Genomic DNA, 13,653 nt, shown 5'->3' with positions numbered 1-13,653 from the left:
TCTCAGCAACAATTCTGCCCCTGGGCCTGAGCTACTAGGGGATGCCCACAGAGTCACAGATCCTGGCTCTGTGGGCAACCTACATCCAACCCTGCCACAAAGAGCAAACCTGCACCCCAAGACCCAACCTGCACCCCAAGACCCAGGTGCGTGAACTGTTGCCAAAAAGAAGAAAAAGGCCAGGCACAGTAGCTCACGTCTGTAATCCCAGCACTTTGGGAGGCCAAGGCAGGCAGATCACTTGAAGTCAGGAGTTCAAGACCAGCCTGACCAACATGTGAAACCCAATCTCTACTAAAAATAAACACACACACACACACACCACACACACACACACACACACAGCTGGGCATAGTGGTGCACACCTGTAATCCCAACTACTTGGGAGGCAGAGGTAGGAGAATTGCTTGAACCCTGGAGGCAGAGGTTGCAGTGAGCTGAGATCACACCACTACACTCCAGCCTGGGTGACAGAGTGAGACACCATTTATAAAAAAAAAAAAAAAAACCCAGTGCTGGTGAGGACACAGAACAGGACAATTCTTATGCACTGTTGGTGGGAATGTAAATTATTATAGCCACTATGGAAAACAGTATGGAGGTTTCTCAAAAAACTAAAAATAGAATTACCATGTGACCTAGGAATCCCACTGCTGAGTATGTATCCAAAGGAAAAGAAATAGGTATGGGAAAAAGATATCTGTACCCCCATGTTTACTGCAGTACTATTCACAAGATATGCAGCCAAGATATAGAATCAACCTAAGTTCCACCAACAGATGAATGGATAGTCAGTGGATGAGTGGATAAAGAAAATGTGGTACATATACATAATGGAGTATTATACAGTCAAAAAAATGAAATCCTGTCATTTGCAATGACATGAATGGAACTAGAGGACATTATGTTGAGTGAAATAAGCCAGGCACAGAAAGACAAATATCACATTTCTCACTCATATGTGGGAGCTCAAAAAAAACTTAACACATGGAGACAGAGAGTAGAATGATGACTCTCAGAAGCTAGGAAGGGTGGTCAGGAGGAGGAAATATACAGAGGTTGGTTAATAGGTACAAAAATATAGTTAGATAGAGGCAATGAGATCTAGTGTTCAGTAGCAGAAGAGGGAGACTATAGTTAACAATAGTTTATTGTATGTTTCAAAATAAGTGAAAGAGTGGCATTAGAATGTTCCTAGCAGTTTGGCACAGTGGCTCACACCTGTAATCCCAGCATTTTGGGAGGCCAAGGTAGGCAGATTGCTTGAGCCCAGAAGTTCAAGACCAGCCTGGGCAACATGGTGAAACCTCATCTCTACAAAAGAAAATTACAAAAATTAGCTGAGCATGGTGGTGTGCACCTGTAGTCCCAGCTACTCAGAAGTCTGGGCTGGGGGCATCCTTTGAGCTGGGAGGTTGAGAGAACAGTGAGCTGAGACGATGCCACTGCACTCCAGCCTGGGCGACAGACCTTGTCTCAAAAAAGAAAAAAAAAAAAGAATGTTTCTAGCACAAAGAAATGATAAATGCTTGAGATGATGGCTATCCTAATTACCCTGATTTAATCATTACACACTGTGATACTTGTATCAAAATATCACATGCACCCCCATAAATATGTAAATACATACAATTATTACGTATCCATAAAAGTTAAAAGTTTTTTTTTTTTTTTTTTTTTTTTTTTGAGACGGAGTCTCGCTCTGTCACCGAGGCTGGAGTGCTGTGGCCGGATCTCAGCTCACTGCAAGCTCCATCTCCCGGGTTCCACGCCATTCTCCTGCCTCAGCCTCCCGGGTAGCTGGGACTACAGGCGCTGCCACGTCACCCGGCTAGTTTTTTGTAGTTTTTAGTAGAGACGGGGTTTCACCGTGTTAGCCAGGATGGTCTCGATCTCCTGACCTCGTGATCCGCCCGTCTCGGCCTCCCAAAGTGCTGGGATTACAGGCTTGAGCCACCGCGCCCGGCCAAAAGTTAAAAGTTTTAAAACAGATGAATGTGTAAAGAAAATGTGATATATTTACACAATGGAATATTACTTAGTCATAAAAAAGAATGAAATTCTGTCATTAGTGGCTATATAAGAGAGCTTGGAAAATATTAAGTGAAATAAGCCAGGCATAGAAAGATAAGTACTGCATGTTCTCACTCACATGTGAAAGCTCAAAAAAGTTGACCTCATAGAAGTAGAGAGTAGAATAGTAGTCACCAGTGACTGGGAAGGGTAGGTGGGAGCAGAGGATAGATAGCAAAGGTCAGTTGATGCATACAAAAGTACAGCTATACATAGGAGTAATAAGTTACAGTGTTCTATAATACTATAGGAAAACTAACAAAAATTTATTATGTATTTTCAAGTAGCCAGAAGAGTAGATTTTGAATGTTCCCAACACCAAAAAAAAGGAAATTTTTGAGATGATGAATATACTAATTACTATGATTTGATCATTACACATTGTATACGTGTATCAAAATGTCACAATTTACCTCATTAATATGTACAATTATCTATCAATTTAAAATAGTAAGAAAAGCAAAAAATGAAATAAGAACAATGAAAAAAGAATGCTTCAACAAAAAAGTCAATCAATGTAATACACTACATTAATAGAATTCAGGGGAGAAACGCACATGATCAACTCAATTGATGCAGAAAAACACCTGACAAAAATTCAACCACCTTGCATGATAAAAACACTCAATATACTAGGAATAGAAGGAAACTTCCTCAAAATGATAAAGGTCGTATATGAAAAACGCACAGTTAACATCATACTCCAAACACCTTTGCATATATGGTCAACTGATTTTTGACAAGAGTGCCAAGACCATTCAATGGTGAAAAGGCAGTATGAAACCTTTTCCTCTACAATCATTAATAGGACAAGGTTGCCTGCTTTCACTATTTCAATTCAGCATAGGATTAGAAATTCTAGTCAGAGCATTTAGGCAAGAAAAAGAACAAAAGTCATCTAAATTGGAAAGGAAAAAGGATAATTAATTCTCACTGTTCACAGAGGGCAAGATCTTTTAGTAGGAAAACCCTAGAGATTGTGCAAGTGCACACACACACACACACAACTTTAGAGCTAATGAACTCAGCAACGTTGCAGGATATAAAATCAACACACAAAAATCAGTTGCATTTCTATATACTGGCAATGAATAATCTGAAAAGAAAATTAAGAAAAACATTCCATTTATAATAATATCCAAAAGAATAAAATACAGTTAACCTCCTGCATAGTCAAAAGTCCACATACAATATTTGACTCTCTGAATGCTTAAGTACTAACTGCCTACTGTTGACCGGAAAATTTACCGATAACAACCTGTCAATTAATGCATATTTTATGTTATATGTATTATATATTATATTCTTAGAATAAAGTAAGATAGAGAAAAGAAAGTGATATTTTAAAAATCAGAAGGAGTCTCAACAATGTCTGGATAATTACAAAAAGAGGGAAAGAAAAAATAAGAACAAAATAAAATCACAAGGAAGAAAAAATATATTTGCAATTCATTAAGTGGAACGGATTATCACAAAAGTCATCATCCTTGTCATCTTCACATTGAGTAGGCTGAAGAGGAGGAGGAAGAGAAAAGATTCGTCTTGCTGTCTCAGGGGTAGCAGAGGTAGAAAAGATAGAGGAGGTGGAAGGGGAGGCAGGAGAGGCAGGCACACTTGCTGTAACTTTTATTGCAAAAACTGAGTATAAATGAACCTTGCAACTCAAATTCATGTTGTTTAAGGGTAAACTGTACTTAGGAATATATTTGATTAAGAAGGGAAAAGATTGGTACGTTGAAAACTACAAAACATGACTGAAAGAAACCAAAGAAGATAAATTAATGGAAAGACATTTCCATTTTATCTTAACATTGTGAAGAGGACAAAATCACCCAAAGCAATCTACAGATTCAGCGAAACTCCTGTCAAAATACCAATGGCATGTTTTGCAGAAATAGAAAATTCAATTCTAAAAGTTATAGGAAATCTTAGGAGATCCTAAATAACCAAAACATTCTTGAAAAATAACAAAATTGGAAGATTCACATTTCCTAATTTCAAAACTTACTACAAAGCTACAGTATTAAAAAAAAAAAAAAGTGATACTGGCATAAAGACAGCTATATAAACCAATGGAAAAGAACAGAAAGCCCAGAAATAATCACAGAAATATGGGGTCAAATGATCTTCAACAACAGTGCCAAGACCACTTAATGGAGAAAGGATATTCTCCTTAACCAATGGTGCTAGAAAAACGGAATATTCACATGCAAATAAGTAAAGCTGGATCCTTACATCATACTTTTTTAAACTCAAAATGAGTCAAAGATCTAAAGTTAAAAGCTAAAACTATAAACTCTTGGAAAAAACAAGGGAAGATCTTCATGAGATTGGATTTGACAACAATTTCTTGGATACAACACCAACAACACAGTCAACAAAAGAAAAAATTAAAGAATCATTTTTTTCATGAAAGTTTAAAACTTTTTCATCAAAGGACGCAATCAACAGAGTGAAAACCCACATAATGAAGAAAATATTTGCAAATGATATATCTGATAAGGGATTCGAATCCAGAATAAGCAACTCCTAAAACTCAATGACAAAAACAAACAACTCAATTCAAAAATGAGTATTACCACACGCTGAGCCGCCCTGCAGCTAGGATGCCACGTGGAAGCCGAAGCCGCACCTCCTGCAGGGCTCCTCCCACCAGCCGGGCACCTCAGATGAGAGCTACACCCAGGCCAGCACCAGCAGCTCAGCCGCCAGCAGTGGCACCCCCATCTACAGTTAGCTCTCCTGCTGCTGCGCCCCGGCAGCCAAGTCTGATGACCCGAGTGGCAACCACTGCAGCTGGCATGGCTGTAGGCTGTGCTGTGGGGCACACACTGAGTTATGTCCTTACTGGGAGCTTCAGTGGAGGAAGTAATGGTGAGCCTGCAAAACCTGACATCACTTACCAGCAGCCTCAGGGAACCCAGCCAGCACAGCAGCAGCAGCCTTTTTTCCATGAGATCAAACAGTTTTTGGAGTGTGCCCAGAACCAAGATGACATCAACAAGCTCTGTGGGGCTTTCAATGAAGTTCTCAGACAGTGCAGACTTGCAAACAGATTGGCCTAATCAAGAAGTTCAAATTGGAGAAACGGAAAAGCAGCTCTTATAGCCAAGTTAATTCACTATTAAAATATAATCGATGGTAAAGGTATAAAGTATAACCATCAGTTAAACCTCTCGTGTGTCATTTGTAGCTTCCTTGCTTCAGAATTGAAATGGAAGAGGGTGTTCTAACTGTGTAGAATTTCATTAAGATGGTGTAGAATTTGGGGCTGGGCAAACGTTTGTGTGCCCTCCTTAAACTGGCTGTTACAATTTTATTCCTTGTGAGTTAATTAGAATAAGGTGATTTTCTTCCAAGAAAATGAGTATTTCTCTAGAAGATAAACAAATGGCCAATAAATACATGCCTTAGTCATTTGGAAAATACAAATCAAAACCACAGTGAGATACCACTTCACACAAATTAGAATGGCTATTTTTCATGAAAATAACAAGCATTGGTGATGATGTGGAGAAATTGGAACCCTCATGCATTGCTGGTGGAATGTAAGATGGTTCAGCTGCCGTGGAAAACAGTTTGGCAGTTCCTCTAAAATTCAAAACATAAAATTGCTATATAATCCAGCAATTCCACTCCTCAATATATACTCAAAAGAACTGAAAGCAGGGACTGAAACAGATACTTGTACACCAATATCCCTTAGGATCCATAGGGGACTGGTTCCAGGACCCCCCTTGGATACCCAAATCTGCGGATGCTCAAGTCCCATATATAAAATGGTGTAGTTTTGAGAAAGCAATCAGTAGACATAAGGGAAAAAATGGTGTAGTATTTATATAAACCTATGCATATCCTCCCATATACCTTAAATCATCTCTAGATTACTTATAATACCTAATATACTATAAATGCTATGTAAATCAATGTTAATACTGTATTTTTAAATTTGTATTATTTTATTGTTGTATTTTTTTTCCAATTTTTTTTTTTTTTTTTTGAGACAGAGTCTCACTTCATAGACCAGGCTGGAGTATAGTGGTGTGATCTCGGCTCACTGCAACCTCTGCCTCCCAGGTTCAAGTGATTTCTCATGCCTTAGCCTCCCAAGTAGCTGGGATTACAGGCGCACACTACTATGCCCAACTAATTTTGTATTTTTAATAGAGATGGGGTTTCACCATATTGGCCAGACTGGTCCCGAACTCCTGACCTCAGGTGATCCACCTGCCTCAGCCTCCTAAAGTGCTGGGATTACAGGCATGAGCCACTGCTCCTGGCCATTCCAAGTATTTTTTAACCCATGATTGGTTGAATCCATGGATGCAGAACCCACAAATACAGAGAGACAATGTACTATTCATAGTAGCCAAAAGGCAGACAGGAATGAAATTTCAATACATGCCACAACATGTATAACGCTTGAAAATATTATGTTAAGTGAAATAAGCAGACACAAAAAAAGACAACTATGGTGTGATTCCACTTGTATGAGGTATATAGAATAGGTAAATTCATAGAGACATAAAGTAGAATAGTGGTTACTAGGGACCTGGGGAGAGGGGAGAATGAGGAGTTACTGTGTAATGGGTAGAGTTTCTGTTTGGTGTGATGAAAAACTTCTAAAATGAATAGTGGTGATGGCTGCACAACACTGTGAATGTACTTAATATCAATGAATTAATAGTACTCTCCAAATGGTCAAAATGATAAATTTTTGTTATATTTATTTACCACAATAAAATAAAACACTCTAAAAGTGAATTCAGTCGCCAGCAGAGGCCATATCTGCATTTTTCCTGGATCAACCATGGCTCAGTTGGGTTTCAGAGCCTTATTTTCTTTTCTTTTTTTTTTTTTTTGAGACGGAGTTTCACTCTTGTTGCCCAGGCTAGAGTGCAATGGCACAATCTCAGTTTATCACAATCTCAGCTCACTGCAACCTCCACCTCCTGGGTTCAAGCGATTCTCCTGCCTCAGCCTCCTAAGTAGCTGGGATTACAGGTGCCTGCCACCACACCCAGCTAATTTTGAATTTTTAGTAGAGACGGGGTTTCTCCATGTTGGTCAGGCTGGTCTCGAACTCCCAACCTCAGGTGATCAGCCTACCTCGGCCTCCCAAAGTGCTGGGATTACAGGCGTGAGCTACCGCGCCCGGCCTCAGAGCCTTATTGTTTTATGAATGCTATTCTAGCCTGAAAATAAAATCTTCCTGCAAGTATCAATCACCCTTGAGCCTGTTCATGTGCTGAGAAATAAAGGAGACAAAGAAATAATGGGGAACATAGAAAGATGCAGAGGGAAAATATAAGCAACACAGGCAAACAGGCTGTGTTAACCAAACAAGTACCTTCTGTACTTGTTTCAAGTACTTTGGGAAATTTAAGAAAAATATGTTAAACGCTCAATAAGGACCAGGGGGTTTTAATTTTTTTATGTGAGAGAAGAAAGTCCTTGTAGATATGTACTAATTGTTTCCTTCCCGCTCTCCAATCCATGATTTATGGAATACTTAATGGTCATTTACTACTCACCTACTCACAGGAAACTGGCAGATCTGATATTCGACCCTACTTAGAAGCTGATAAATTGGCCTGTTACCGCTTGCTTCATGGATGTTAGCAAAAGACACAAGACTCATGGGTCAGAGACATGGCCATCCCAGGGGTACAAGTCCTCATGAGAAAGGCTAATTAACACGTAGCTTCAGACTAAAAGCAAATATCAAGGTGCACATGGTGCCCCTGGAAAAAGAGCTTACAATTGTGTGCAGCCATCAAATGAAGCCTACATCATTCAGCAGGGAGCACAGAGGGATCTGTGTGAAAAAAACCTGACAATGCCATCGTGTCCTCCTGGCCAGCTGATACACCTAGGGTTCCTGGTTCAGTTTAAATAATTGAGTCTAGACCTTGATTTGGAATGATGGCCTAAAGGGCAGACAGTCCACTTGTCCTGTCTGTACGTGGACTAGTACACCAGAGGAGGAGCGTTCATTCACCCCACAGAACGACGGAGCCACAGCTGTGAGAATGGGTGTGGAGAAGGCAGGGGACAAAGGAGAGTCTGCCTTTGCTACTTCCAGCAGATTTGTCAGCAAGTGACAGAGAATGGCAATCAAATCACAGTGAAAGTAATCTGGAGGAGGATGGCAGACCTAGAAGTCTTAAATTTCAGGTACTTGCAACAGCTTAAGAGAGCTACTCTGGGTCATTTTCCTTTTTGAGAAAGGCTGCAGAGAAAGATCACTAATATCGCTCACCCCCCTATACCTCCTGAGGTCTAAGGGGTTCCCTTTCCAAGTACCAGGGTTGTTCCTCTTCCTCTACTACCATAAAATCATTGAGGTCCATTTCAGTAGCTATAACGTCACCCTCTGTCCAATTATTCCCTTACCCATACCAAGACCTTTCTTTGGAAGGGTCAAGTACAAGAGGGACAAGGAACTTTTATTAAATGGACAGAGAACACTTCTATTAGTTTGCTTGTGCTGCCATAACAAAGTGCCACAAACTGAGTGAGTGGCTTACACAACAGAAATTTCATTTCTCACAGTTCTGGCAGCTGGAGGTCCAAGATCAAGGTGCCATGGTTTGTTTCTGGTGAGACCTCTCTTCCTGGCTTGTAAATGGTGGCTTCTTGCTGTGTCTTCACATGGCCTTTCCTCTGTGCTTGAGGGGAGAGAGAGAGAAATCTCTGGTGTCTGCCCCCCTTCTTTTAAGGACACCAGTTTTATTGGATTAGGGTTCCTAATTACCTCTCTAAGGGTTCTATTTCCAAATACAGTCACATTGGGGATTAGGGCTTCAACATGTGAGTTTTAGGGGAACACAATACAACTCACAACAATACTTATTTCCCCACTTTGGTCTGTACATGCCCCCATAGGAGGACTTGGTAAGCAGTCTATTCAAACATGTGTTTATTTTTAGGACCTAAAGCCATGTTACTCCAATAAGAAAATCTAGGTGGCTAACCTAGAATGAAGTTTGAATTCTCTGGGGTTCCCTTTTGGCTGGGCTGTTACCCAGAGGGTGCCCCCACAAAGCAAACCCGGAACTGCCACTTGAGGAAAGAAGAGAGCATTGGCCAGGCGCGGTGGCTCAAGCCTGTAATCCCAGCACTTTGGGAGGCCGAGGCGGGCGGATCACGAGGTCAGGAGATCAAGACCATCCTGGCTAACACGGTGAAACCCCGTCTCTACTAAAAATACAAAAACCTAGCCGGGCAAGGTGGCGGACACCTGTAGTCCCAGCTACTCGGGAGGCTGAGGCAGGAGAACGGTGTAAACCCGGGAGGCGGAGCCTGCAGTGAGCTGAGATCCGGCCACTGCACTCCAGCCTGGGAGACAGAGCCAGACTCCGTCTAAAAAAAAAAAAAAAAAAAGAGAGCATTGTCCCCAGTTTTCATAAGAGCAGAAACCCAAATTTTCTTTTTTTTTTTTTTTTTTTTGAGACGGAGTCTAGCTCTGTCTCCCGGGCTGGAGTGCAGTGGCCAGATCTCAGCTCACTGCAAGCTCCGCCTCCCGGGTTTACGCCATTCTCCTGCCTCAGCCTCCGAGTAGCTGGGACTACAGGCGCCCGCCACCTCGCCCGGCTAGTTTTTTGTATTTTTTTTAGTAGAGACGGGGTTTCACCATGTTAGCCAGGATGGTCTCGATCTCCTGACCTCGTGATCCGCCCGTCTCGGCCTCCCAAAGTGCTGGGATTACAGGCTTGAGCCACCGCGCCCGGCCTCAAATTTTCAAAATAGGTTTGTTGCAAGACCATCCCCCAGGGCTTCTCCCTGCACATTTTAAGGTCAAAGATACTGACTCCCTATGTTCTAGACTCTTTTTTCCAGAATGCTTGTCTGGCAAACAGCCTTGGAGGATAATCATGTCTCCCTCTAGAGTAAAGAGAGTGTTGTTAAATTTTCAGTGTAATAATGTTTTATTCTAGAGCAAAGATCAGACACACTCATTTCCCACTAATAGAGATTTGGGATTCTTAAGCTTGGGGTTCCTTCCTTGTACACCACCTAATGAATGCTCAGATTTCATCTGCCCCCCATCACATTACCCCAGGGGAACTGGGCTGGGGGAACTGGTGTAAATATACTAAACTCTGGCTACCGCTATTGCCATGAGACATAAAGTCCTTTGTCTCTGAGCCAAGTGTCTCATGTCTTCTACCAACACTCATGAAACTATGGCAAGCTCACTTGTTAGTTTGCAAGTAGGACAAAACCTCAGACTTGTCATATTTCTTTTCTTTTTTTTTTTTTTTTTTTTTTGAGATAGGCTCTTGCTCTGTCATCTAGGCTGCAGAGCAGCGGTGCAATCATAGCTCACTGTAGCCTCAACCTCCCAGGCTCAAGTGATCCTCCCACCTCAGCCTCCTAAGTAGCTGGGAGTGTGTCCTGGCATGTCACCATGCCTAGCTAATTTTTTAATTTTTTGTAGAGATAGTCTTACCATATTGCACAGGCTGGGCTTCACACTTCTTTTTTCTTTTTTGACAGAGTCTCCCTCTGTCACCCAGGATGGAGTGCAGTGGTGTGATCTTGGCTCACTGCAACCTCTACCTCCCAGGTTCAAGCAATTCTCCTGCCTCAGCCTCCTGAGTAGGTGGGAATACAGGTATGCACCACCAGGCCCAGCCAATTTTTGTATTTTTGGTAAAGACGGGGTTTTGCTTTGTTGGCCAGGCTGGGCTCAAACTCCTGACCTCAGATGATCCACCCACCTTGGCCTCTCAAAGTGCCGGGATTACAGGCATGAGCCCCTGCGCCCAGCCATTTCACACTTCTTGATGATCACTCTCACATTTTTTGTCCTGATCATTACCATGGAAGCAGCCAAGAGAAGATAATTCCTTTCTGGAGACCAAATTCAGTGACCAAACGGCCTCACTATGGTGCATGGACCAGGACATGGTAAGAGAGTAGAGTGAGAAATATTTTTCAGTCAGTTTTTGAGAAGGCAGTTTCAATACTCAACACAGGAAGCTTGTGAATGGTAGGGAACTGTGCTGGTCCATTTGTGTTGCTACAGAAGAATGCCTGAAACTGAGTAACTTATAAAGACAAGAGGTTTATTTGGCTCACGGTTCTGCAGGCTGTACAGGAAGCATGGCACCAGCATCTACTTCTGGTGAGGACTTAGGAAACTTAAAAACATGGCGGAAGGCAAAAGGGGAGCCCATGTATCACATACTGAGAGACAGCAAGAGAGACAGCAGGAAGCTCCAGGCTCTTTTAAAAACTCAAATCTGGCATGAACTCATGGAGCAAGAACTCACTCATTACTGCAAGGATGGCACCAAGCCATTCATGAAGGATCTGCCCCCATGATCCAAACAATTCCCACCAGACCCTACCTCTAACTTTGGGGATTACGTGTTAACATGAGATTTGGAGGGGACAAACATCCAAACCGTATCAGGAACACATAAATACTCCATTAAATACCTTGATTATTAGGCCACGGTTGACTCCCCTTTGAAAAAATGCTCCTCATTGTCAGAATCCAAATGGTCCAGAAAACCAGACACATGACACGGATCAGTTTCACAGGCTACAGTGGTCTGACAGGAGTTGGCTGATTAGACTAGAACAATAACACAGTAGCCTGAAGGAGTGTCAACAATGGTGAAGCACCACTGGTAGCCCTCAGAGGGGTCAGGGATCCAGTGTAGTCAATCCACCAGGAGCCATGCAACACAGTCTCCCATTCTGTGAGGGGAGGAAGCTTGGATGGCTGGAGTATGGCGAAGCGTAGTTCTGAAAAAGTTTCAGCAAGGGTAATGGAGGGTCCTAGAGCCAAAGTGACCTGTTAGAGACATCCAAGAACAGATCTTAGAATCCCTGCTGTATTCAACCATTCTCAGGGAGCAGCCATGAGCAGTGTGTCCTCTGCATCCATGTTGTGATAGATATCAGAACTCACCATCTAGAACTGCATTCATCCACACTCTCTGCAAGTAGAAAACCTAAAAGATTCCTTCTCATGGCCACCACAACCAGCTATGGTTAACAAAAGGATTCCATAAGACGGATACCAAAAGAAATAGAAAGAATAATAAGACCTACTATTTGATAGCACAACAGGGTGACTATTGTCAATAACAGCTTAATTGTACATTTTTAAATAACTTAAAGAATGTAATTGGTTATGTGCCACTCAAAGGATAAATGCACATTGCATGCCTATATCAAAACATCTCATGTGCCTCATAAACATATACACTTACTATGTACCGGCCGGGCGCGGTGGCTCAAGCCTGTAATCCCAGCACTTTGGGAGGCCGAGACGGGCGGATCACGAGGTCAGGAGATCGAGACCATCCTGACTAACACAGTGAAACCCCGTCTCTACTAAAAAATACAAAAAAACTAGCCGGGCGAGGTGGCGGGCGCCTGTAGTCCCAGCTACTCGGGAGGCTGAGGCAGGAGAATGGCGTGAACCCAGGAGGCGGAGCTTGCAGTGAGCTGAGATCCGGCCACTGCACTCCAGCCTGGGCGACAGAGCGAGACTCCGTCTCAAAAAAAAAAAAAAAAAAAAAAAAAAACTATGTACCCACAAACTTTTTTTTTTCTTTTGGGATGGAGTCTCGCTCTGTTGCCCAGGCTGGAGTGTAGTGGTGCGATCTCGGCTCACTGCAAGCTCCGCCTCCTGGGTTCATGCCATTCTCCTGCCTCAGCCTCCTGAGTAGCTGGGACTACAGGCACCCGCCACCACGCCCCACTAATTTTTTGTATTTTTAGTAGAGATGGAGTTTCACCATGTTAGCCAGAATGGTCTCGATCTCCTGACCTCATGATCCACCCACCTCAGTCTCCCAAAGTGCTGGGATTACAGGTGTGGGCCACCGCATCCAGTCACAAACTTTTTTTTAATTTAAAAAAAGATACCATAAGAAATTCTATTAAAGGCCAGGCATGGTGACTCACGTCTGTAATCCCAGCACTTTGGGAGGCCAAGGCAGGTGGATCACCTGAGGTAGGAGTTCGAGACCACCCTAGCCAACATGCCAAAACCCCATCTCCACTATAAATAAAAAATTAGCTGGGCATGGTGGTGGGCACCTGTAATCCCAACTACTCGGGAGGCTGAGGCAGGAGAATCACCTGAACCCAGGAGGCGGAGGTTGCAGAGAGCCCAGAGATCACACCACTGCACTCCAGCCTGGATGACAGAGTAAGACTCCATCTCAAAAAAAGAAAAAAAACAAGGAAGGAAGGAAGGAAGGAAGGAAGGAAGGAAGGAAGGAAAAGAGAAAAAAAGAAATTCTATTACAAAGAACAAAGCGGGCATGGTGGCTCACACCTGTAATCCCAGCACTTTGGGAGGCTGTGGCAGGTGGATCAGTTGAGTCTAGGAGTTTGAGTCCAGCCTGGCCAACATGGCAAAACCCTGTCTCTACCAAAAATACAAAATTTTATACAAAAGTTAGCCGGGTGTGTTGGCACACGCCTGTAGTCTCACCTACTCTGGAGGCTGAGGTAGGAGAATCACTTGAGCCCAGGAGGGAGAGGTTGCAGTGAGCCAAGATCACACCACTGCACTCCAGGCTGGGCGACAGAGTGAGACCCTGTCTC

The 13,653-nt window shown here is 42.8% G+C and overlaps 1 protein-coding gene across 1 annotated transcript; it reads left to right on the top strand.

Annotated features, from left to right (window-relative positions):
• Positions 1-4,658: 4,658 nt before the first annotated feature.
• On the top strand, positions 4,659-5,138 carry LOC117079356 (coiled-coil-helix-coiled-coil-helix domain-containing protein 2-like). The gene has a single exon (XM_033203178.1). It carries the CDS (start codon positions 4,680-4,682, stop codon positions 5,136-5,138), a length of 459 nt encoding a protein of 152 aa, XP_033059069.1. The 5' UTR covers positions 4,659-4,679.
• The last annotated feature ends 8,515 nt before the right edge of the window (positions 5,139-13,653 follow it).

This window comes from Trachypithecus francoisi, unplaced genomic scaffold, assembly GCF_009764315.1.
Source record: "Trachypithecus francoisi isolate TF-2019V2 unplaced genomic scaffold, Tfra_2.0 Lachesis_group7, whole genome shotgun sequence".
Classification (NCBI taxonomy): Eukaryota; Metazoa; Chordata; class Mammalia; order Primates; family Cercopithecidae; genus Trachypithecus; species Trachypithecus francoisi.
This window is presented reverse-complemented; position numbering and strand designations above follow the sequence as displayed.